The 24,777-nt window shown below is 38.7% G+C and overlaps 1 protein-coding gene, 1 non-coding gene and 1 pseudogene across 2 annotated transcripts; 2 read left to right on the top strand and 1 right to left on the bottom strand.

The window, feature by feature from the left end:
- Window positions 1-2,326: 2,326 nt before the first annotated feature.
- On the top strand, window positions 2,327-2,540 carry LOC111774503 (small nucleolar RNA U3). Its single transcript, XR_002809503.1, has one exon. It is a non-coding gene; the product is annotated as a small nucleolar RNA U3 (small nucleolar RNA).
- A 15,213-nt stretch (window positions 2,541-17,753) lies between these two features.
- On the top strand, window positions 17,754-18,698 carry OR4D5 (olfactory receptor family 4 subfamily D member 5). Its single transcript, NM_001391507.1, has one exon. The coding sequence runs from the start codon at window positions 17,754-17,756 to the stop codon at window positions 18,696-18,698; it is 945 nt and encodes a 314-aa protein (NP_001378436.1).
- On the bottom strand, window positions 23,603-24,563 carry OR6T1CP (olfactory receptor family 6 subfamily T member 1C, pseudogene; annotated as a pseudogene).

The following is a 24,777-nucleotide window of genomic DNA, read 5'->3' as shown; positions in this document are numbered from 1 at the left end:
CACTCTCTTCTAGCCGGTAGGGTTTTAGCTGAGAAGTCTTCCAATAGCCTTCTGGGCTTTCCTTCATATGTCACCTGTTGCCTTCTCTTGCCACTTTTAGGATTCTCTCTTCATCTTTAATTATGGACATTTTAATTATAATGTGTCTTCATGTGGGCCTGTAGTTGTTCATCTTGTTTGGTGCTCTCTATGCTTCCTGTACTTGGAAGTCTGTTTCCTTCCTTAGTTAGGATAGTTTTCAGCTATTATTTCTTCAAATAGATTCTCTGCCCCTTTGTCTCTTTTCTCCTTCTTGGACACCTATAATATGAATGTTAGTGTGCTTCATATTGTCCCAGAGTTCCCTTAGACTGTTATTCTGTCTAATTCTTTTTTCTTTTATCTGTTCAGCTTGACTATTTCCTGTAGTCTTTCTTCCAGCTCACTGATCTGTTCTTCTGTATCATCTACTCTACTACTGAGTCTCTCAAGTGAATTTTTCTTTTCCAATATTGTATTCTTCATTTCTGATTGGTTCTTTTTCATATTTTTCTAATTCTCTCTTGACGTTCTCACTGTGTTCATCCCGTCTTCTCCCAATATTGGTGAGCATCCTTATGAGTTTTTGTTTGAACTCTTTGTCAGGTAGATCGCTTATTTTTGTTTCATTTAGTTATTTTTCTGGTATCTGTCCTGTTCCATTGCTTGGAATGCATTCTTGTGCCTCCTCATTATGCTTCTTTCTCTGTGATTACATCTATGTATTAGGTGAGTCAGTTAGGTCTCTGGATCTTGGAGATATGGCCTTTTGTAAGAGATGCCTTTTGAGGCCCAACAGTGTGCTTCCCTCTCATCAACAGTCCAAATGATCCAGAAGTGACCCCTGTGTGGGTTACATATGTCCTTCTGCTGTGGCAGGGATGCTCCTACTGCGGGTACCCAGGGAGTCTAGTCTTTCCCTTCCTAGCAGGCTGTCTGTAAATTGGGTTTGGGGAGTCTAGCACCATTGGCTACAAGGTCTAATAGCACAGTCCTGTTGCAGTTTCCTGTTGATTGAGCAGGTACACAGTGTGGCTGGTTCGTAGGCTCAGGGATTAGCCGTTATTGTAGACCTCAGGCCTGCAAGGTTGTTGTCAGCTCCTTTAGGATTGTAGCTGAGTTGGACTGGCCCTAGGCACAGAGAGCACCCAATTGTTTCAGGCTTTGGAAGGTGGTGCTGATCCTCTTTGTGGCTGTTTGTGTAGAGCATCATTTCTGCCACTGATAAGCCCCACCCCCCACAGGTCCACAGACATCATCAACACAGCACTGATCTATGCACACTTCCCCACCCCCTGCAGTGTGCCCAGTCACCACACTGAAGAGGCCCCTAACTCTCCACCAACACCTCCCCCAGTTCACCTGGTCTTCACACAGGCCTTGCCCCACACACGCCTGCCTGTAGTGGATCAAGGCACCCAATCTTTGCAGGCTGATAAGTAGCTGAGGGCTTGTTGTTGGGTGGGGCTGGTCCCTGGGGCAGGTTGCCTGCCCTGGTTTTAACTGGATTAAATCTGTGCTCTAGTGGGTGTGGCAGACCCCTGGGCTATCAGGCCAGGGGAAGAACTTCAATGGTGTCTGCCAGTGTCTGTGTCAGCACACCTGTACTAGGTCACAAAAATGGCAACCACCAATGTTTCAGTCTCTGGAGAGCACTTACCTCTCACCTTGATGCACCCAGATCCTATCAGATGAGTCTCTTTTCACCAAAGGACTCTGCAGCTTTCTTTTTGGTGATTTTTGGTTACTCCCTGAGATGGGGAAATTTGTGCATGGGCCCTTTAAGAGCCAGGTTTTCTCAGCTTTTGTCAAATAGCTTTTCTGGGGGTATCATGTCTTGAAGTTAATAGCCAGTGAAGCCAGATAGTAGGACACTCACTTCAGTTGTGCTGAGTCTGAAGGATGCTTATAGCAGTAATGTGCCCCTTCTCAGGTCTCCACTCTTCCCAGAAGGCTGAGGACCTTAGGGTGGCTCCTGCCCAGCCAGCTGTGAAGCTCTGATGCTTGTGGAGATGGCTTTTTTCTCTCCAGGAGGAATTTCTGGCTCTTCCACATCATTGTGGACTGTCCCTTGTTGTAGGGGTTCTTTTTATACAGTTTTCAGTTTTCTCTCCAGGGTAATTTTTCCAAGAATGGTTGTAACTTGGTGGTGTTTGTGGGAGGAGGTGAGTTCAGAGTCTGCCTATGCCTCCATCTTGAAAATATCTCTATGTAACATATTTTGAAGACAAGTAACCTGAGAAAAATGTCTCAGTCAGTGTAATGTAGGTAATTTCCATAACCCAGCAACAGTTGTGGTGATGTGGTAAAGAATGTATTTTCAAGGATAAGTTTTATAATTCATTACTAGTCATGTATTCCACTACTTAGCTTGAGGGAGAGACAGAACATTCTCTCCTAAGAGTGAAGCTGGCCTTTGGGGTTGCTCTACTGGAACTGATGTTAACCATTGGTAGTCATTCCGCCTACTCTCCCTCCCCGCATCCAGAGAATGTAGCAGGGAAGATTGCAGTCTGAGTGAGGACCTTCATACTGTGGTTTCTTAAGAGAAAGTGTTTTTCATAGATTCTCTGTCCCTTCTTCTGTTCCTTAAATAGGTCAGCTAAAGTAGTATGCCAGTTGAGTTTATATTTATATTCGTTTCTCCATTCCCCTGTTTCTAACAATCAGTTTTCTTTGATCATCCTTGATATAGTCTAGGAGACCTTGGTTGTCAGATTTACTTAAACAAGCAACCATATATCTAGCTTTACTTGCCAGTTTGGGACTTTGAGGATACTGAATAATCTAGATTTTCTGATGAAGTGTCACATTTTGCAAGGACAAGCCTAGGTTTTTGAGGCATCATGTGTACTGCATTTGAAATTATACTGGACTCCTCTATTTAGTGAACATTTTTGTCTACATTTTTGAGCAACACCCAGGTGCACCCTGGGTTATTGAGGCCTACACAGCTGATGCCCTTAAGTTCCAGTCACTTTCTCGTATACTCTATTTTCCTTTCTTGGCTTACCCCATTTTACTGGAACATATCCATCAGTAGATTCCTAAAAATTTTTGTAAGACCTTGAGTAGAGTCATGCACTGCATAAGGACTTTTAGATCAATGATGGGCCACATATACAATGGTGGTCCCATATGATTGGTACCATATAGCCCAGGTGTGTAGTAGGCTATACCATCTAGGTTTGTGTAAGTACACTTTAGGATGGTCAAGCAATGATGAAATCGCCTAACAACGCGCTTCTCAGAATGTGTTCCCCTTATTAAGCAATGTGCATCTGTATCTGAAATGTCTTCCTATCCTTCCTTTATAATAACATTCTGGCCAATTTTAGAATTTCAGGATGAAAGCTATTTTCTATTGGAATATTGGAGATATTTCCCCATTAACCTAGCATCCAGTGTTGCTGTTAAGAAGTTCAAAGCCTGTCTGATTCTTATTCCCTTTTTTTCTTTTGGTATTTCTTAGCTTCTGGAAATCTTAAGAATCTTTACTTTAACCCAAGTGTTTCAAACTTTTATGAAGATATGACTTAGTGGGTCTTTCTCCACTCATTGTATTAAATATTTAGAGGACCATTTCAGTCTGAAGATCCATGACTTTTAGTTCAGTTTTTTATTTTACCTTGTAGAAATAATTTCTTTCTCCCAATTTGTCTCTTCTCTACTATCTTTCTGGAACTCCCATTAATCAGATATTCGGCTTCCTAAATTGATCCTGTGAATTTTGTACGTATTCTTACATATCTTTCCCTTTCATTTTTTTCCACAAGTTTCTGGGATATTTTCTTGACTTTATTTTTCAAACTTCCAACTAAAATTTTAAATTTCAGCTATAAATTTTTTAGTATTTGAGTCCTTTGTGGTTAGCTGATTGATCTTTTTCTTAACATTCTATTCTTGATTTTTAGTTATTTCTTCTTGTCTCTCTCCGAGGATATTATGCACTGTTTGAAGTTTCCTTTGCTCCTTGCATTATCTTTGTTTCCTCTAAATTTTCTTTTCCAGTTTGTTTATCTTGCTCTCTTTAATGGGAGGTTTTTCTAAGTGGTGCTCCCTGGCTCTCTGCTCACATTTTAAATATGACAATGAAAAGCTGATTGGAAACTCTGTGATCATGGATGGAGTTCTCTCCTGATGAGCTTCACTTTTGAATGATAGGATGGTTATATAGCCTTTGGTGACCACCCCCCAAAAATATCAGTAAATAGAAATCTTCTTTTCCTTGGGCTTTTCGCTTTCTTCTGTGAAAATTCATGGGGAAAGGTACTTTGTAATGTAAGGCCTCTCTTACCGCTTAAGGCTATAGTGATCTCAGATCTGCCTTGTGTCCTTTGCATATTTCTGGACAAAGTACAACAAGCTCAAACAAACCCAGATGACTCACATGTAATTCCTGTGGACTGCTTGTAGTGGACTACTATGGGACTATCTACATTAGATTTACTTTCAGTAATAATATCCCTAAAATCACAGGTTTAGTATACTAGCTAATATTTCCAAATATACAAGAATATAAACAGATATGCAATAAAAGTAACTTTTATATAGCATTTCAAGGATCCACTAGTGATCCCTGTGCCTTGCCTTTGAAAACTCTGCCCAGAGAAGAGTGACTGAGACTTTCTCCAGATTTACATCTCCTGGGCTAGATTCTAAGCCAAGTTGCTCTGATTCTCCATGTCTCAATTTTGTTATCTATAAAATAGGGATAAAAATAGTATCCATCTCATGAGTTATCATGAGGAATAAGTGAGATAATACGTGTAAAGCTCTTATCACAGTACCTGGCACAATATTTAAGTTCAATACTTGGTAGCCATTATTATTTTTATTTATTAATATGTCTAAACTTAAAAATTCTTTATCATTTTTCCATTTATTTACTCATCCTTTAATTTTTTTCAGCAAAATTTTGTAGTTTTCAATATAGTGGACTTGGAAGTCATTTGTTAAATTCATTCTTGACTATTAAGTGAAAAAAATTTAAATTCCATTTTCCAAATGTTTGCTCCTAATATCTATATATTCAAAAGCATTTTTAATATTGACTATGTATTCTATGGCCTTGTTAAATTTATTTATTAGCTCTAATAGTGTTTTTTATTCCTTAGAATTTTCTCCATGAACAATTATGTTGTTGGCGAATAAGGACGATTTGACTTCTTTCCTTCCAAACTTTGTGTCTTTTTTTTCTTTTATATAGGTATTTCTTTTATATAGGGGCGATCACTTCTTTGTTCTTGACCTCGAGGAAAGTATTCAATATTTCACCTTTAAGTATAAGGTAGGCTATGGATTGTTTGTAGGTACCTTTCATTATATTGAGAATATGTCTTTCTATTCCTAATTATTATGAACAGATGCTGAATTTTGCCAAATGCTTTTCCATATAAAATGAAATGAACATGCAATTTTCTCTTTTAATCTATTAACATGGTAATTTACATTGTCTACATTTTTAATGTTAAACCATCCTTGCTTTTCTGAGATAAACACTACTTTGTCATGATATTCTGTCACATATGTCATATAAATGTCACATACATCAAGGATACATGCTATCAACATGACCTCACAGATGATGTTATTGTAATCACCTGGCTGAGATAATGTTTTTCAGATTTCGTTCCTTGAAACTTACTATTTCTTCCCCACTTTCCATACTTTGATAGAAACCCAGGATGTGCAGTTTATACTTGAGTGGGAGTTTGCTTAACTCCTTGAGGATAGACTATCTATCTAAATTATTTGGTATTCTTCTTCAAGAGAGATTTATCTATTTTCCTCCATTTAGTTATTTATTCAATCATTTATTTATAACGTGTATGTTTATTTTATGCTTTGAGTTATAATCCAACACCACTTTATATTTTGTGTTGCACAAATTGTTTCAGCTTTGGCTTTTGGGAGCCTGTTAATTTGGCTCCTGTGTCCTTTTGACATATCTCTCTTTTTTTTTTTTTTTGAGCATTTCCTTTCTTTCTGTCACTATAAGACACTCCAGGTTCATCTTGCATATTCCTGCCCCAGTCCTGGAATCAGCTATTTCTCCAAGAAGCCCTGGTTCCTTTTGTTGGAGAATATATTCAAAACCAAGATCTGAGTGCTAGGTGTGCTTTCTGCTGCTGGAATGTCATTGCTTCTAGGCACCTTCAGCTGACAAAGTAAGAAAATATATGAGTTTATACTTACTTATGTGTATGCATGTCTATAAATGTTTCTTTATGTAACTGTCTGTATCTTTATTGAGATAAATGTGAGACCATATTGATGTCTCCAACTCTGGTCCATTACAACATGAATCATTCTAGCCTTTTTCCCTTTCTTATATGTAAACTTATACTCTAACAGTGAGAAACCTGGTTCTCATCATCCACCATTCACTTACGTAATAGTTCAATACTAGTATACAAATAAAGTGGCACCAGAATTGTTATCCTATGTCTCTGTGGAAAATTACTTTATCACCTAGAATACAGTGCTTTCATATAGTTGTTTGCTTTTAGCCTTACATAGTGCACTAATTTACATAGTTACTCAGGTCACTACCCTTTCTCCTTGCCCTCTGCAGTAGGTTGTGTCCTACATTTGCAATACAGTTAGATTGTTTTGTTACATTCTGCATTTCATCCTGGAATCCCATGACATCCTAAATGATTTTTTAAAATATTTGCATACATTAAGGTTCACTCTATAATGAAAAGGTCCATGGGTTTCAACAAATGCGCAGTATCCTGTATCCACCATTGCAGTATCAAACAGTAGTTTCACAGGCCTAAAAAGCCCCTGTGCTTGATCTATTCAACACTCTTTCTCTGTAAACACATAACAACCACTGAGCATTTTATCATCTGTATAATTTTGCCATTTCCAGAATATCATCTAATTGGAATCATACACTACTTAGTTTTTCCAAACTTGCTTTTTTTTCACTTAGCAGTATCCACTTCAGATTCATTCATGTCTTTTTGTGATTTGATAGCTCAAGTCATTGTATCATTGAATAGTCTTCCATCATATGGATGTACTATAGTTTGTTTATCTCATCACCATATGAAGGAGATCTCCTTTGCTTCCATATTTTGGTGATCACAAATATAGTTGCTCTATACATTCACATGAAAGTTTTTGTGCGGACATACGTTTTCTAATCAGTTGGATACATACCTAGGAGTGTGACTTGATTTGTATGTCAAGACAATGTTTAGCTTTGGAAGAAAATGCCAAACTGTCTTCCAAAGTGACTGTGCCATTTTGCATTCCCAGCAGCAGTGAATCATAGTTCCTGTTACTCTTCATCCTAACCAGCAATTGATATTGTCACCTTTTTTTCTTTTACTTTAGTCATTCTAATTGGCATGTAGTGGTATCTTTGTTATTTTACTTTGTAATTTCCTAATGACAAATGATGTATAGCATCTTATAATATGCTTATTTGCCATCTGTATACCTTCTTTGGTGAGATAACTGTTCAGATCTTTTATTCATTTAATTGGATTGTTTGCTTTCTTATTGTTGAGTTTTAAGAATTCTTTGTGTATTTTGAATATGAATCTTTGATTAGATATGTGTTTTGCGAGTATTTTATCCCAGCTGTAGTTTGCCTTCTGATTTTCTTCACAGTGTCTTTTGCAGAGTATAATTCATTAATTGTAGGAAAGTGCAACTTATCCATTATTTTTCATGGATTATGCTTTCACTCTTGCATTTAAAAACTCATCACCAAACCGAAAGTCACATAAATTTTCTTTTTCTAGAAATTTTATAGCTTGTATTTTACATTTAGGACTATGTTTCATTTGGAGTTAATTTTTATGAAAGATATAAAATCAGTGTGCAACTTCTTTTTGCACATGGATGTCCAATTGTTCCAGCACCATTTGTTAAAATTACATTTTTTTCCTCTATTGAATTGCCTTTGCTTCTTTGTCAAACATCAGTTGTCTTTCTTTGTTTTTTTTTCTGGACTATCTATTATGTTACATTGATTTATGTTTCAATTTTTCTCTAAAATCATGCTGCCTTGATTCTGGTAACTTTATAGTAAGCATTGAGTGAGTCACCCAACTTTGTTTTTCTTCAGTATTGTGTTGGCTATTCTAGGCTTTTTGCCTTTCTGTATTAATTTCAGAATCAGCTTGTTGATATCTATAAAATACCTTGCTAGGATGTTGATTGAGATTGTGTGAAATCTATAAGTCAAGCTTAACAATATTGAGTCTTCCAAACTATGAACACAGAATATCTTCTTATATATTAATATCTCCTTTTATTTTCCATTGGAGTTTTGCAGCTTTCCACATATAGATCCTGTACATATTTTGTTATATTAACAGTTAAATATTTCAAATTTTTTGTGCTATTGTAAATAGTATTGTTTTTTTTTAAATTTAAAGTGCCAATTGTTCATTGCAGGTGTATAACTTTTGCATATTAACCTGGTGATTTATCTTGAAGAATGTTCCATGTGTGTATGGGAAGAATGTTGATATTGCTGCTTTTGGGTGGAATGTTTCGTATATATCTATTAAGCCCATCTGGTCTAATGTGTCATTTAAAGCTACTGTTTTTTTTTTATTAATATTCTATCTGGATAATCTAGCCATTGATATAAGTGGAGTGTTAAAATCTCGTACTATTACTGTAATGCCATCAATTTCTCCTTTTAGGTCTGTTAATATTTCCTTTATATATTTTGGTGCTCCTATGTTGGGTGCATATATAATTATGTGCTATATCTTCTTGATGGATTAACTCTTTATCATTATATAATACCATTATTTATCTTTTACTACAGTCTTTCTTTTAAAGTCTATTTTTCTGATATGAGTACAGCTACACTAGCTTTCTTTTCTTTTCCATTTGCACGGAAAACCTTTTTCTATCCCTTCACTTTTGTTCTGTGTGTCCCTGCTTCTGAAGTGTGTGTCTCAAAGGCAGTAATAGATTAACCTTCCTTTTTAGACATTCTGCCACTCTATGCGTTTTGATTGGAGAATTTAGTCCAATCATATTTAAAACAATTATGATAAGTATGCACTTATTGACATTTTGTTAATTGTTTTCTGTCTGTTTTGGTAGTTATTCTCTGTTCCTTTCTTCCTCTCTTTCTCTCTTCTCTTGTGACTTGATGCCTTTCTTTAGTGTTATGTTTAAATTCCTTTCTCATTTTGTGTATTTTTACTGCAAGTTTTTATTTTTTGGTTATCGTGAAGTTCACGTTTAATATCTTATGTATATAATAGTCTATTTTAAATTGATAGAAATGTAAATTTGAACACATTCCAAAACTCTACATCCCTCCCAAGTTTTATGTTTTTGATGTCACATTTTGCATCATTTTATTTTATGTATCCCTTAACTAATTATTGTAGTTTTAGTTAATTTTACTACTTTAGTCTTTTAACCTTCATAATAGCTTGAGTGATTAATCCACTACCTTTACTGTATTTACCTTTTCCAGTGAGATTTTTATCTATGTATGTTTTCTGTTATTAATCAGTGCCATCTATTTTCAGCTTGAAGAAGTCGCTTCAAAATTTCCTTTAAGGCCAATTTAGTGGTTATGGATTCCTTTAGCTTTTGCTTTTTGGAAAACTCTTTACCTCTTGTTGATTTCTGAATGATAACCTTGCCAGGTAGAGTATTCTTGGTTAGAATTTTTTCATTTCAGCACTTTGAGTATTCCATGCTACTCCTTTCTGGCCCACAAAGTTTCTGCTGAAAAATCTACTGATAGCTTTATGGGCTTCCTCTTTCCCTTGTATGTGAGAAAAAGTTGTTTTTCTTTTGCTGCTTTTAATATTCTGTCTTTAACTTTTGACATTTTAATTATAATGTGTCTTGGTGTGGCTTTCTTTGGTTTCATCTTATTTGGAACTTTCTGGACTTCGTGGCCATGGATGTCAGTTTCCTTCCCCAGGTTAGGGAAGTTTTCAGCCATTATTTCTTCAAATAAGCTTTCTGCCACTTTCTCTCTCTCTTTTCCTTTTGGGACCGCTAAAATGAGAATGTTATTTTGCTTAATGTTGTCTCAGAGGTCCCTTAAGTTATCTTGATTTTTTCAAATTCTTTTTTCTTTTTGCCGCTCTGTTTGAGTGTGCTCCATTGCTTTGTCTTCCAGTTCACTGATCTGTTCTTCTGCTTCATCCAGTCTGCTATTGAACCCTTCTAGGATATTTTCCCATTGACTTATTGTATTCTTCAGCTCTGTAACTTTTGTTTGGTTCCTCCTTATATTTTCTATCTCTTTATTGAAGTTCTCACTGTGTTTATTCGTTCTTTTCTAGAATTTGGTGAGCATCTTTATGAACATTATTTTGAATTCTCAATCACTTAGATTACTTATTTCCATATCGTTAAGGTCTTTTCCTGAGGTTTTTGTCTTGTTCTTTCATTTGCAACATATTTATTGGTTTCCTCATTTTACGCATTTCTCTGTGTTTGTGTCTATATATTAGGTGAAACAGCTGCCTTCCTCAGACTTGAAGGAGTGGCCTTGTATAGGTGATGTCTTCTCATTCAACCTTGCCCTAGCTTTTGGTTGTCTCTTGAACGTTTGTGGCTGTCTAAACAGCCTGATTTATTCTTGAAAGTTTCCCATTGTTGACAGTGTGCCAAGATCTGACAGTACTCCAAGGGGAGCAATCTCATTCAGCACTTAGTTTTAGGCTGATAGGAATGCAGACCCTCAGGCAGCACATTTGAAAGTATGCCAGTAAATACAATCCTGTGTGGCTGCATTCATATACTCTTCTGGCCTCCAAACTAGGAGTTCTGGAGATGTTTCCTGGGTGACAGTTGCAAGCAAAAATCAGGGCTCAAGATGAGAGTATGAGCTCCTTTCTGGGAGATCTCAAGCTGTGGTGAGGCCAAGGGGCTGTACAATGATGTTGTCTACTGTTTATATTCCCAGGGAGTGCCTGCATAGCTTCTTAGATGCCTGGGAAACTGTAAGCCTGTTCTTCAGGCTGAAGTTCCAGGGTGCGGAAGTAAACCTTGTTTTACCAGAAGAATGGGGATGTATTTCAGTCTGCCCATCTGTGCAGTGCCCAGGGGCTGGTGGCCTGCCAAAAACTGTCTTTCATATTGTTACTGTCCCCTGCATCTCAGGGAATCAAGGGGTGTTCCCTGTGTAAATTGGGCACACCCACTGGCTTTAGCAAGGCCACCAGAGAGTGTAGAGGGCTAGGTACTCAAAGGCTTCAGAAAAGCAGGGGTGGGGGGAAATGCCTTGACTGCTAGTGCAGGTGGGCTTCAGTTATGCATTGGGAGAGTGCCTCCCTCTGAGCCAGCACACTGGCTTTAGGAAGGGGGCGGGAGAATGCCAGTGACCACTCAGGTTTCCCAGTCCCAGCCAGGGAGCAGGGGAGTGTTGCTGCAACTGCACTGGCTTTCCGGTTTCAGCTAGATGGGGGATGGTTCCTCAACCGCTCCCTCTTTCCTGTCTTAGCAAGGGCCAGAGGGTGCTGTGTTGGAGCTTGCCCACTTGTGCTAGCAAGCTAGGCTCACAGTGTAATAATGGCATCTGCCAGTCTCTGTCTCCAGAGAGTTTCAGCTGTTCCCTGTCCCTCCAATAGATGATTTTAGATTAACAACCGAATTTTCTTCACATATAGTGTAGTCACTTTCCAAACTGCTGCTTTTGCGCTGGATCCCAGGGCAAGTGAGACAGAGGGCAAGTGAGACCGCACATGAGCGCTTTAAAAGTAGAATCTGTTTCCTATAGCACTTTGGGTTACTGGGATGTCTGCCCTGTTGGTATTCTAAGCCAGATGTTTTGCGGGCTCTTCTTTTGGTGCACATCCCAAGGGATAGGGTACCTGGTGTGAAGCACTAATACCTTGCTCCTCAGAGGGATGCTCTGGGCTGGTGAAATCCCTGTTTTCGTGGGCTCCTCCGTCAGTGGAGTGAGGTTTTTGGTGAGACCCTGTCACTGCTTTTCCCAGCCATCTCAATGTGGTCCGTTCATCCTTTGTTGTAGAGGAGCAGCTCATTTAGCATCTAGTTTTCAGATCTTTTCAAAAGAAATGATCCTGATGTAGCTGTATGTTTGGTGTGTTCATGGAAGGAAGTTAAGTTTAGGATCTTCCTGTGCTGTCATCTTGGACCCTCTAATCATCTTGTTATTATTTATTTTTGAGGAAAATTAACCCTCAGCTAACATCTGTGCCAGTCTTCCTCTATTTTATATGTGGGATGCCTGCCACAGCATGGCTTGGTAAACGGTACGTAGGTCTATGCCTGGGATCCCAACCAGCAAACCCCTGGGCTTCAGAAGTGAAGTGGGCAAACTTCAACACTATGCCACGAGCCAGGGACCTCTAATATTCATTTTTTAATTTGGGTTATTTGTCTTTTTATTGTTATTAATTGGGTTATTTGTCTTTTTATTGTTGAGTTGTACATGTTTGTTATATATCTTAGATACAAGTCCCTCATCAGATATATAATTTGTAAATATTTTTTACTATTACATGTGTTGTCTTTTTCACTCTTTTGATGGTAGCTTTTGAAACAGAAAAGTTTTTTATTTTTGTGACATTCATTTTGTATGTTTTTTCTTTTGTTGCTTGTGCTGTTGGTGCTATATCTAAGATGCCATTACCTAATGCAAGTTCATGAAGATTTATACCTATGTTTTCTTCTACAAAGTATTACTGTTCTAGGTTTTACATTCAGGTCTTTGATCCATTTTAAGTTTTTTCTGTGTGTGTGCTTGTGGGTGTGTGTGTATTGTGTAAGGTAAGGGTCTTCATTGTCTTACATGTGGATATCCAATTGTCCAAGAACTATTTTTTCCAAATGATTATTCTTTCCCATTGAATTGTATTGCATCCATGTTGAAAATCAATTGACCATTTATGTGAGGGTTGATTTCTAAACTTTCAATTGTATTCTAATGATCTGTATGTCTATCTTACTACGGTCTTGATTCCTGTAGCTTTGTAGTAAATTTTCTTTTTTTTAAGGAAGACTAGCCCTGAGCTAACATCTGCCACCAATCCTCCGCTTTTTGCTAAGGAAAACTGGCCCTAAGCTAACATCCACGCCCATCTTTCTCTAGTTTATATGTGGGACGCCTGCCACAGCATGGCTTGCCACGTGGTGCCATGTCTGCACCCGGGATCCCAAATGGCGAACCCCGGGCCACTGAAGCAGAGCATGAGAACTTAACTGTTGCACCACCAGGCCGGCCCCTATAGTAAATTTTCAAATCAAGATGTGTAAGTCCTCCAACTTTGTTCTTCTATTAGATGATTGTTTCAGCTATTCCGAGTATCTTGAATTTCCACATGAATTTTAGAATCAACTCGCAACTTCTGCAAGGAAGCCTGGTCGAATTTTGATGGGGATAGTGTTAAACTGTAGATCAACTTGAGGAGTTTATACTGCTTTTTAAAAGATTTTTGCAGTTACTCTAGGGTTTCCAACATACGTTTTTAACAAATCTAAGTCCACCTTCAAATAACACTATGCCACTTCACCTGTAGGTACCTTATAACAGTATTCCCAAATCTTTTCTCCTCAAATGGATTGAATTTGGCCCCCCCCCCAAATTCATACGTTGAAGTTCTAAGTCCTAATGCCTCATAGTCTGATCATAATTTTAGAATCTTTACAAAAGTAATCAAGTTAAAATGAGGTCCTTGGGGTGAACTTTAATGCAGTATGACTGGTGTCCTTGTAGAAGGGGAAATTCGAAGACTGGCACACATGCAGAAAATGCCATGTGAAGATGAAGGCAGAGATCCAAGTGATGCTGCTACTTGCCAAGGATTGCCAAAGATTGTCAGCAAACCACCAGAAGCTAGGTGAGAGGCAAGGAAGAGATTCTCTTTCACAGCGCTCTGAAGGAACCAACCCTGCCAACACCTTGATCTTGAACATTCACCCTCTAGAACAGTGAGAAAATAAACTTTTGTTTTTTAAGCCACGTTGCTTGTGGTGGTTTGTCATGGCGGCTCCACATTATGACTGTATTCCCATCCTTTATGACCTTGCCATCATTCATTTTACTTATCCATAACCCAATGTATTGTTATTTTTCTTAAACAGTTATTGATCAATTAGGAATAAGAAAAATTTTAAAAGTTTTGTAATCTTCATTTATTCTTTCTCCCATACTCTTCCATTTTTTAATCTTTCCAAGTTTCTAATCTATGTCATTTTATTTATCCTTACAGAGCTTCTTCTAGCATTCTTGCAGGGCAGGTCTGCTAGTAATGAATTCTTTCATTTGTTATTTGTGTGAGAAAGTCTTTACTTCTCCTTAAGTTTTAAAGGATAATTTTGCTGGGTTTAGAATTCTAGGTTGGTGATTTTTCTTTCTTTCAACACTTTAAATATATTATCCACTTTGTTCTTGCTTGCTTGGTATCTGATAAGACCTGCACCATAATTCTTATCTTTGTTCCTCTAGAGTTGAGAAATTTTTTCCTCTGGCTTCTTTCAAGATTTTTCTCTTTGTTTTTGGTTTTCTATTGTTGAATATGATGTACCTAGGTATGGCTTTTTTTTTTTTTTTTTTTTTTTTTGGTGTTTATCCTGTTTTGTGTGCTTTGACCTTCCTGGATATGTGGTTTCATGTCTATCATTATTTTTGGAAAATTCTAAGCCATTGTTACTTTGGATATTTCTTTTAGTCCATTCTACTATTCCTTCTGATATTCCAATTATGTGTATGTCGGACCTTTTAAAATTATTCCCATGTTCTTGGTTGCTCTATTCTGTTTCTCTTTTCCAATTGTACTCTTCACATTTCAGTTTGGGAACCTTTTGTTGAAAGCTTACTTTCAAGCTTACTTATTCTTTCCTTGGCTGTGTCCACCCTACTGATGAGCCTGTCAAATGTATTCTTGATTTCTGTTTCAGGGTTTTGGATTTCTAGCATTTCATATAGATGCTTTTGTAGGATTTCCATTTCTCTCCTTACATTACCTGTCTGTTTTTTCAGGTTGTCTACTTTTTCCATTAGAACCCTTAATGTATTAATCATAGCTATTTTAAATTTCTTGCCTGATAATTCCAATATCTGTGTGATATATGAGTTTGGTGTCTGGTTCTCTTGCTTACTTTTTCTCTTCAGACTGTGTTTTTGCTCACCTTTTAGCATGCCTTGTAATTTTTCACTGAAACTAGACATGATATACCAGGTAATAGAAACTGAGGTAAAGAAACTGTAGTGGGAGAATTTGTTTTAATCTGGTCAGTAGTAGCACTGTGTTTAATATTTGCTGTAGCTGTGGATGCCAGAGTCTTCAAATTATTCTATTGTTTCCCCCATTGTCTTTAGGCTTCCTTAAGCACATGTTCTTAGAGAGTCTGTGTCTGGCTGCTGTTTCAGGTGTAATCCATTATTATCATACTGGAACCTGTTGATGTGGAGGTAAGATTCATGAGAAAGGGGAAGCATTCTATAATTTTGTGGTTAAATCTCAATCTTTTAGAGGGTCTGTGTCCCTACACCCACCACTTTAGGTGACCCATCAAGGCTACAGGGGACTGGAATGGGAGGAGTCTCCTTCTCCCAGGTGGGCTATGACTCTAGTAACATATTTATCCTGGAGAATAAGTGTTTGTTTTGGAGAATTGTCTGGGTTGATTTCACAATTGTTACTCCTCCCCTCTCCCTGCTAGGGCCAGGAGAATATATTTTTTGACTCTTCACTATGAGAAACTAGTAGGGTTCTTGGAGATCAAAGACGCTAAATTGCAGGGTCTCCCTAAGATTGAAGGCATCAGGCATTTCCCACCCTCAGGTTTCAGCAATTCACTAAAATTGCCATTTAAGTTCTCCCAGTTTATGATTCCAGAGGCTTCTGTTCCCGGTAAGCAGATCTCCACTATGATTCTCTCTGCTTCACTTGTCTCTCCAGGTTTTGAGGTGGTGTTCCTCCCTGTGAACTCAGTTCTCTGATGGATCCAAGAAGTCATTGACTTTCAGTTTGTTTAGCTTATTCTTGTTTTAAGGATAGGTGTATCAAATTCCAAGCTCTTCCTTTGTTGAAGCTAAAACTGATATACAACTTTGTGTCTTTGAAATATTTCATTAAAATTAAAACAAAATAAATACATAGATGTGAAAGAAAATCAAGGAAGCATGTGTCAAGCATGGCAAGTTCAAGAAACTTCAAGTGGTTTGGTGTGCAGATCATAGTGAATGTGTGAGAGGCCTGTGTATGAAATAATGAAACTGGAGAGGTCGGCAGGTGTCAGAAGGTGCAGGTCCTCTGCAGAGCATGACACATTTGGAGTTGCATTAAATCATTTTTGTATTATTCTGTTAAAATCCTTAGTGTTTAGCATAGTGCCTAATAAATGGAAGATGCTTCTTAAATGCTTATCGAATGAAGAAAGAACAAAGGAAGGAAAAAATAATTGAAAAGTCATACTTAAAATTAAGGTAAATTTGGGATGATACTTTACATTTCTATTAAAGGATATGAAGAGATTCATTCCAGGATTCTTATAAATAGCCAGCTTTCTAATTGTCTTTAAAATTAAATACATAAAAACATCCCTTTTGTTTTAATGTTTTCAAATGTTGAAGCAACTTTCCATTTAGGTAGCTATTATTTATTTATTTTTTTTTGGTGAGGAGGATTGGCCCTGGGCTAACATCTGTTGTCAATCTTCCTCTGTTTTGTATATGGGATGCCACATGGCATGGCTTGACAAGAGGTATGTTGGTCTACGTCTGGGATCTGAGCCTGTGAACCCCAGGCTTCTGAAGTGAAGTGCATGAACAACCACTATGCCACTGGGCTGGCCCCTAGATAGTGACTTTTAAACTTCAATTAGTACTTATGGCCTCCTCTTTCTGCTTTTCATATGAAGAAGAAATTATTCTTTGGAGAATGTCCCTGAAATGAAGATTGATGCTCAAAATTTTCAGGGTGGTTTGATATTCTAGTTGCCCTTCCTCATATTTCCCTGGGGACTGTAGTTCCTCTGGGTTTCCTAGAGCCACAGATAGGAAACTTTTATTCCACATATTTTCTTAACTAACTTTACAGAAACAGTAGTTCTTTACTACCCTTCTAAAGTGCAGGAACAGCGTTTTCTATTTAGTTCTCTTGCCCATGACTTTAGCATCTTCCTAGGGCTGAAAATTTATATGCAAAGTAGAGCTAGCTCTCTGAGGCAGGTGAATGTTTTCCAGGGAGTGAGGGGAAACTTGCCCTTTTTGTTGTTTGGGGCTATAAATGAGACTTCTGTCACCCCATGGAAACCCTCTCTAAATATCTGGTATGTGGGATTCTACCAGGTTTTCTAAATAAAAGACACATAAATTAGAAAATATTAAACACAGTAAATTTTGCAGACATTTTGGCTAATCTGTATCATAGGTGAGGGAAGTGAGGATTAGAGAATTTCAGAAGATTGTTCCTGTTTATGCAACTAGTTACTGAGAGAATTGAATTAGCAATATTTTCTCTACATACCACTTTTCAGTTTTTGCAAGTGATTATTTTTGATTTTCATAAACTGTAAATAGTGTCAGTGCTATCCTGAGTTTTATGCTCCTGGTGTTTGATTACATCAATATATGATGATCAAATGCTTGGTGTCCTATAGAACCACTTAAAACATTCTTCTTATAGTAAATGAGATAGGGGAGAATTCCCCAGAGAAGCAGGGGAAATTATTTCAGAGAAGCTTGTTGATCTTATGATGAATATGTCCATTTTCCCTAGCAGGTTCTCTTGCCAGGTCATACCAAGCAGATGAATCCAGCAAATCATTCTCAGGTGACAGGTTTTGTCCTCCTGGGGCTCTCTCAGGTATGGGAACTTCGGTTCCTCTTCTTCATTGTCTTCTCTGTTGTGTATCTTATGACTGTAACTGGAAATCTCCTTATTGTGGCCATAGTGACCTCTGATCCACGCCTGCACACAACCATGTACTTTCTCTTAGGCAATCTTTCCTTCTTGGACTTTTGCTACTCTTCCATCACAGCACCTAGGATGCTGGTTGACTTGCTCTCAGGCAGCCCCATCATTTCCTTTGGTGGCTGCCTGACTCAGCTCTTCTTCTTCCACTTCATTGGAGGCATCAAGATCTTTCTGCTAACTGTCATGGCATACGATCGTTATGTTGCCATTTCCCAGCCCCTGCGCTACACGCTAATTATGAATCGGACAGTTTGTGGGCTCCTCCTGGCAGCCTCCTGGGTGGGGGGCTTCACCCACTCCATTGTACAGGTTGGACTGACTATCCAGCTGCCATTCTGTGGGCCTAACAAGCTGGACAATTTTTACTGTGATGTGCCCCAGCTGATCAAATTGGCTTGCACAGATACTTTTGTCTTAGAGCTTCTGATGGTGTCTAACAATGGTCTGGTGACTCTGATGTGTTTTCTGGTGCTCCTAGGATCCTACACAGCACTGCTAGTCATGCTCCGAAGCCACTCTCAGGAGGACCGTAGCAAGGCTTTATCCACTTGTGCCTCTCATATTGCTGTGGTAACCTTAATCTTTGTGCCTTGTGTCTATATCTATGCAAGGCCATTTCAGACATTCCCCATGGATAAGCTGGTCTCTGTGCTGTACACAATGGTTACTCCTATGCTGAATCCTGCTATCTATACCCTGAGAAACAAAGAAGTAATCATGGCTATGAAGAAGCTGTGGAGGAGGCAAAAGGACCTTCTTGATCCCCTGAAGCACTGACCCCCAGATTAGCAGAGACAGGAACCTGAGAATCTGAGAGATGCTTCAGTGAACTAACCTTCCTGAGAAGACCCACAATATAGCTAAATCTATTTGTCTACTGTTTCACTATTGTTCTTAGTTTTAGTCAAGTTCTGGTACTTGAACTTTTAACCAAGCCAGAAAATGGAATGAGTTCCTAGAACTTCACCCAAGCGTCTCTTAGAGAAAAAGCTTCAAGTGCTATGCAGAAACAATGTTTAGCTCAGATGGTACTTTCCCAGATGAGCACGTTATTGGTCCTGCTGAGAAAGTTCCAACTGCAATATGCATGCAGGTGCTACATTTCGTGTTTCTTTTATGATATTGCTTCTTAAACACAAAATACATTGTAGAGCTCAAAAACAATTTAAAGTTCCTAGAGACAGGAGAGACCTGGAGGTAAAAATAAATGTGGGGCGTTGAGTCCTTATTTCAAGAGGCTGATTGAATTTAATGTCAATGAAGGGAAAGAGTATTATCTTGGGCAAATTACTTTCTTCCTCACAGTTTCTTAAGGTTATCGTCATCATCATCATCATCATCTAAATAATATTTATTAAGAGGTTACTATGTGTCAGGCATTGTACCAAATGATTTACATTTATTAATTTTTTTAGTTCTTTCCGTATTCTTATGAAGTATCATCTTCATTTTAAAGACAACTCAATTGCAGGTTAGAGACATTAAAAAATTTATTTAAGTCCCAGAGGTTGTTTCTGGAACCCAGGTCTATTTAACTGTGGAGCCCAAGTTCTTGATGATATCTAAAACTCCTTGTAGCTACTAAGGGTCAATATCTCTTTGTGAGTTTGTGCCAGTTAAATTGGCATCATGGGTAGATATGATACTTTAAATTGATCTTAGCCTAGTATGGTTGAGAGAGTCATACAGATTAGATACTGGAATATGGGGACATGGAATAAAAGACCATTTGTGGACAACTGAACCCAATGAAGAATGCAGAATTGGGTTATAATGTAGGAAGGTGGATTATCCTCTAGTCCCTAAATCAAGAGTGGTATCGGATAATACATAAGTACCCTTAGCAGCTCTACTTCAGTTTAAGAGGGTATGGAGAAATGGTCATGGCCCTCTCTCCCATACTCTCTCTATTCCACCACAACACCTTAACTCCTTGATCCAGATTTCTGCATCTTCTATCACCAAATTAATCAGTTGTCTTCTTACCTGCATCACAGGATTTTTATCTGAAATGTACTGAAGAAATCAGTACACATTTATCCTCACTTCTGCACCTAGGAGTTAATTTTAAAATAAAACAAAGCAAGTTTTTTTTTTTTTAACTTGTTGAATGCTATTTAATCAATCAGATTTAATCAATCAGTGATACTCTCCAGGGATGTGTAACAGGAAGAGGATGGCATTTTACAAATATATCTTCAATTAGTTATCACCCATCATTTATATTTTAGTAAATTAGTATAAGAAAAGTTCCTTTCAACAATAAAATCCAGCTGAGAGGGAATGTCTAGTATACAGGACCTAGGGCATGGGTCAAATTCCAAAGAAGACAGGCATAGGACTAGAGAAAAGGGAGTTGGAATATTGAAGGAGAAGATATGACAGCATAGAGCAAATACTTGAGCTATTTAAAGAGAATATACTTTAGTGGGAAGAGAATTTTGGAATCAGAAGATTCAAGTCAGAGTTCTCTTTCTGTGCAGTTTAATTTAGGAACAAGAGTCTAATTCTCTCCACTATACCCTGAATTTGTAGCAGGGTCACATGTTTAATTATAAAAGTCATATGTGCAAATAAAATGTAGCTTCTTTATTTTTCAATAACTGGTATGAAATGCTGCACAAATACCATCTTGCTAAATAGTAGGGAAAAAGAGCTAAAATTTAAGCAAGTCTAATACCACTTACTTCTATGCTTAAAATGACATAATTTCTTTAAGTAAATGGTCATTCAGAAAATAACTCAGTTCCTTAGGATTCTGCCTTCTTCTTTCCAATTTTGTCCTATTTTAAAGTGGTGTCAAAATGTATAGAGTAGGAGTGCAGTTTACTCGACCCCATGGTGATGAAGGAAGACAGAGGCCTCAGATCCACACAGTGTCTTCTGGGTGCTTGGTGGTCTCTGTTGCAGTGTGGCTGACCTGGGCTGCTTTCTGCACTCAGGACTGGATGTGGGAGTAATTCTGTTTCTGAGTGTTCTTCTGACCCCGATGATAAAGTCTGTCAGTGATATGCTCAAGGTCTGGTTTCTCTTTTTGCTCAGGGCTGAGTGATGCTCCCATTCTAGCCTAGTCTCTTGTACTTTCTTCATCCATTCCTTAACCAAGTTTTTCACCCTAAATATTGATCCCTCAAAATATTAAAAACCACCTAATTCAGTCTATTTACTTTTCACATGAGGAAGTTAAGTAAAAATGAGAAAGTCATTTGTTCAAGTGCACAGGGAAAGCAAGTTGGAACAACAAGAATTTGTTTTGATTCTAGTTCCATACTGTATTTACTAAGCAGTATGTCTTAAAGTGTTAAGAACAGAGCTGCACTGACTGGCTCCTGCTCATCTTTCCAGTCTCATGTCTTCCTTCTCTTTGCCCCACAATCTATCATATTGTGTTACTTTCAGTTTCATGGTTATACTCAGGGCACCTCTGAGCTTCGTACCTGCAGAAGTACTATAGAAAACACTCAGCACCCTTCTAAACCTGGCTTACTCCTGTGATCTTAGGTGAAATATCACTTCTTCTTGGAAGCTTCCACTGTCCCCTTCCTTGTGTATTAAGTACCCTTCTCTGTGTCCCATAGAATGCTTGCTTCCCAAATTGTAGTGCTTTAACCTAATTCTTACTGGTAGACTGTAAGATCTATGGGCAAGAAGAGTATTTATCTCATCAACTCTACTCCCAAATTATATTTGTATTGTCCTTTTTTCTCAACCACCACTGCAATTCTAAAGTCATAACTAGCACATCTGTCATCTAGACTATGCAATAGCTGCCTAGATGATTCTCTAAAATCTGCTTTTGCCTCCTTCTAATCAACTGTCCCCACAACAACTGATTGATCTTTTAAAACGTGATTTGATCACTCTCTTGCTTAAAACTTTTCAAAGGCTTTACATTGCCTTTAAAAAGGAAGAAAGATCCACATAAACCTGCCTGAACTGATTGCAGCCACCTCTCCAGTTCCACTCCTCATTTCCATTTGTTTCTCTGAGTCCCTCTTTTCTTACTGGGAGTCTTCGCAAATACTACTTCTTTTCTCTCTAGAATGCTCCTACCCTACTTTTTTGCCTGGCTAGCTCCTGCTCAATCTCAGGTCTCAGTTTAAAGGTCACATCAGAGGTATGTTTCCTGATCTTAAATTCAAATTATCTTCCTTTATTAGTCCCTCTAACAAAACTCTACTCTTTTCTCAAAAGCATTTATCACAAATTACAACTACCTACTGACATGCATTTAGGGTTTTTTTGCCAGCCATCACAAGTACACTATAAATTCCATAAAAGTGAGAGTTGTTTCCACCTTGTTTACTACTGTAGACCCAGGGCGTAGCTCCACAGCCTAGGTTTAAGAGCAGCAGAGGCGCCTCAGGTACTGCATTGAGGAGGCATTTACTCTCACATTTGTGCACAGTCTGACCCTGCACTTCCGTGAACAAGTATGGGCATGCGTCTCTTTAAAATTTATGCACGAAAAATCTTCCTTGGTTCACTCTAACCCCATCTCTGCCTAGCCTGGTGCCTAAAGATATTAAATATTTAATGATATTTCTTAAAGGAATAATTGTTCCCTTATTAGGATCTATTAGGTAGAATTTGACTTGGGAATTTGGGATATTTAAATATTTTGTTGGTGTCAGCACTCCTCCTTTATGAGACTCCTGCCGGAGCTGCTAGTCACATAAAGTGTCGGTGTCACAATCCAATGTACACATCAGGATAGATGCGGAGAGGGCTGATGGCCACTCTGACTTTATTATAACCAGCATTTCAATATATACATAGCTTACATCTGTTAAACATACACAGGCATTCTGGATGAAGTAATTAGCAAATGCCAAGAATTCTTAGTGATTTCTCAAGGAGCCCTCCCTTGGCCTCTGTTTTGATATTATCGTGTTATTGCTGTGCTCGTATATTTTATCTTGGAGAAGGCAAGGTCTCCTAGGCAACAGCCCCTCCTGCTCTGGATCTCGATATCATGTCTCCGTCTGTGCCCCCAGGTGACCATGCCTGTCTTAGGTTGCCTCCCCCTGGAGGTCTTACCTGTCATTGGCTGACCAGCCTTCTTACCTCTGGGTCACAGTTTGTTGGCAAGCCTTTTCCAGTGATTATTAACCCTTCCTGCATCAGGGGTGGCTACATAAAGAACAGTAGCCGATAAGGATCAAGAAACCATTTATTATTGCACCCAGAATTTGATTTCCCAATACAGAGCTTCTAGGTAATCTTGTTTGTCATATTCAGTCTAGATGGAAGCCCTCAGAAGGCCTCTTACTCCTCTATTATCTCCATATCTGAATCTCCAGATTTTAACATTCCCTGATTGGCTTCGTGATACAGGATGTTGAAGCAGTAGTAAGCGTACTTAAGAGAACACATGACGAATAAGAGGAGCAGCTGTCCTGCACAGAGGCCCATGCTCACCCATCCCAAAGGAAATGTGTCCTAACCAGCATTCTGAATTCGACCAGTTGGTGCCGCATTCTCCTTGGGGAGGTAGAAGCATAAGGAAGATTGGAGGGAGGAAAATGAAGGCTAACTCCCATATTTCATGTTGTATATTTATGAAAACTATTCTCTTATCTGAAAAAAGTGCAGGGTACTGTCTGAGTGATTTGTTCTTCAAATACATCTAAAAAATTGAATAAATTGTTAATTTCCCAATATAATAAGACTATTTTCTTTTACTTGTGACCCTTATAGTCTCTTGCAGCCATGTGTCTGTGCCACCTCAGGGCATCACTCAGGGCTTGCTTCACCTTATCATTGCGGAGACTGAAGATGAACGGGTTCAGTAGGGGTGTGATGATACAGCTCAGACTGAGGCACCTTTTTTGAGCAGCATGGACTGAGCCTCTGATAGACGGATACAGAGAAAAGTGGAGCTGCCATAGATGATGATCACCACTGTAAGATGTGAGGCACAAGTGGAGAATGCTTTCTTTCGCTCAGCAGCGGTGGGGGCCCTGAGAACAGTGGCAAGAATGCATGCATAAGAGACTGAAGTTAGTGCCAGTGAGCCCAGTAACACTGACGTGGAGAGCACAAAAGCCACCAGCTCCAGGAGGCAAGTGTCCCCACAAGAGAGTCTCAGCAAAGGCCAACTGTCACAAAAGAAGTGGTCAATACCATTGGGGCCACAGGAAGGTAGGCTGGCCATGAGGATGGTGGGGCGAAGGATCCAAAGGAATCCAGCTAGCCAGGAGGCCAGCACTAGCTGGGATCAGATTTGACCATTCATCAGTGTCTCATAGCGTAGTGGTTGGCAGATTGCCAGGTAACGATCTAGAGCCATGACAGCTAAGAGAAAGAAATCGGTGGTGCCCAGGAGGAAGTAGAGGTAGGACCGGATGATGCAGCTGGCAAATGAGATGGAGTGATCCCCTGTGAGGGTGATTACAAGCGTCTTGGGAACCACAACAGACACGAGCAACAGCTCCAGGAAGGACAGGTTCCACAGAAAAAGTACATCTGTGTGTGCAGGCGTCAGTCCATCCAGCTAAGCCCAATAATTAGCAGGTTGTCTGTGGCTATTACAATGTAGGTCACCATCAACCCCAGGAACAGCAAGAACTGCAGGATGTGGCTACTGGGGAATCCCAGAAGGACAAACTCTGTTACCTGAGTCCAGTTTTCAGGGCTCATCTCCAGTCACCTGTGGGGAAAATGAACTAGACCTTTGTAACTGGGTCCATAGCCAAATCCTCATTTAATCAACCAGTAACTTAGTATTGAGTACCTAGCATTTCCTTACATTCTGAGAATATATCAATCTATATTTGTGCCTGCAAGTGACTTACAGGGACAGAAACAATTATATCAGGAAGCATACCGATAATAACATGGATGATTTTGAACA

This window comes from Equus caballus, chromosome 7 (genome assembly GCF_041296265.1).
Source record: "Equus caballus isolate H_3958 breed thoroughbred chromosome 7, TB-T2T, whole genome shotgun sequence".
Classification (NCBI taxonomy): Eukaryota; Metazoa; Chordata; class Mammalia; order Perissodactyla; family Equidae; genus Equus; species Equus caballus.
This window is presented reverse-complemented; position numbering and strand designations above follow the sequence as displayed.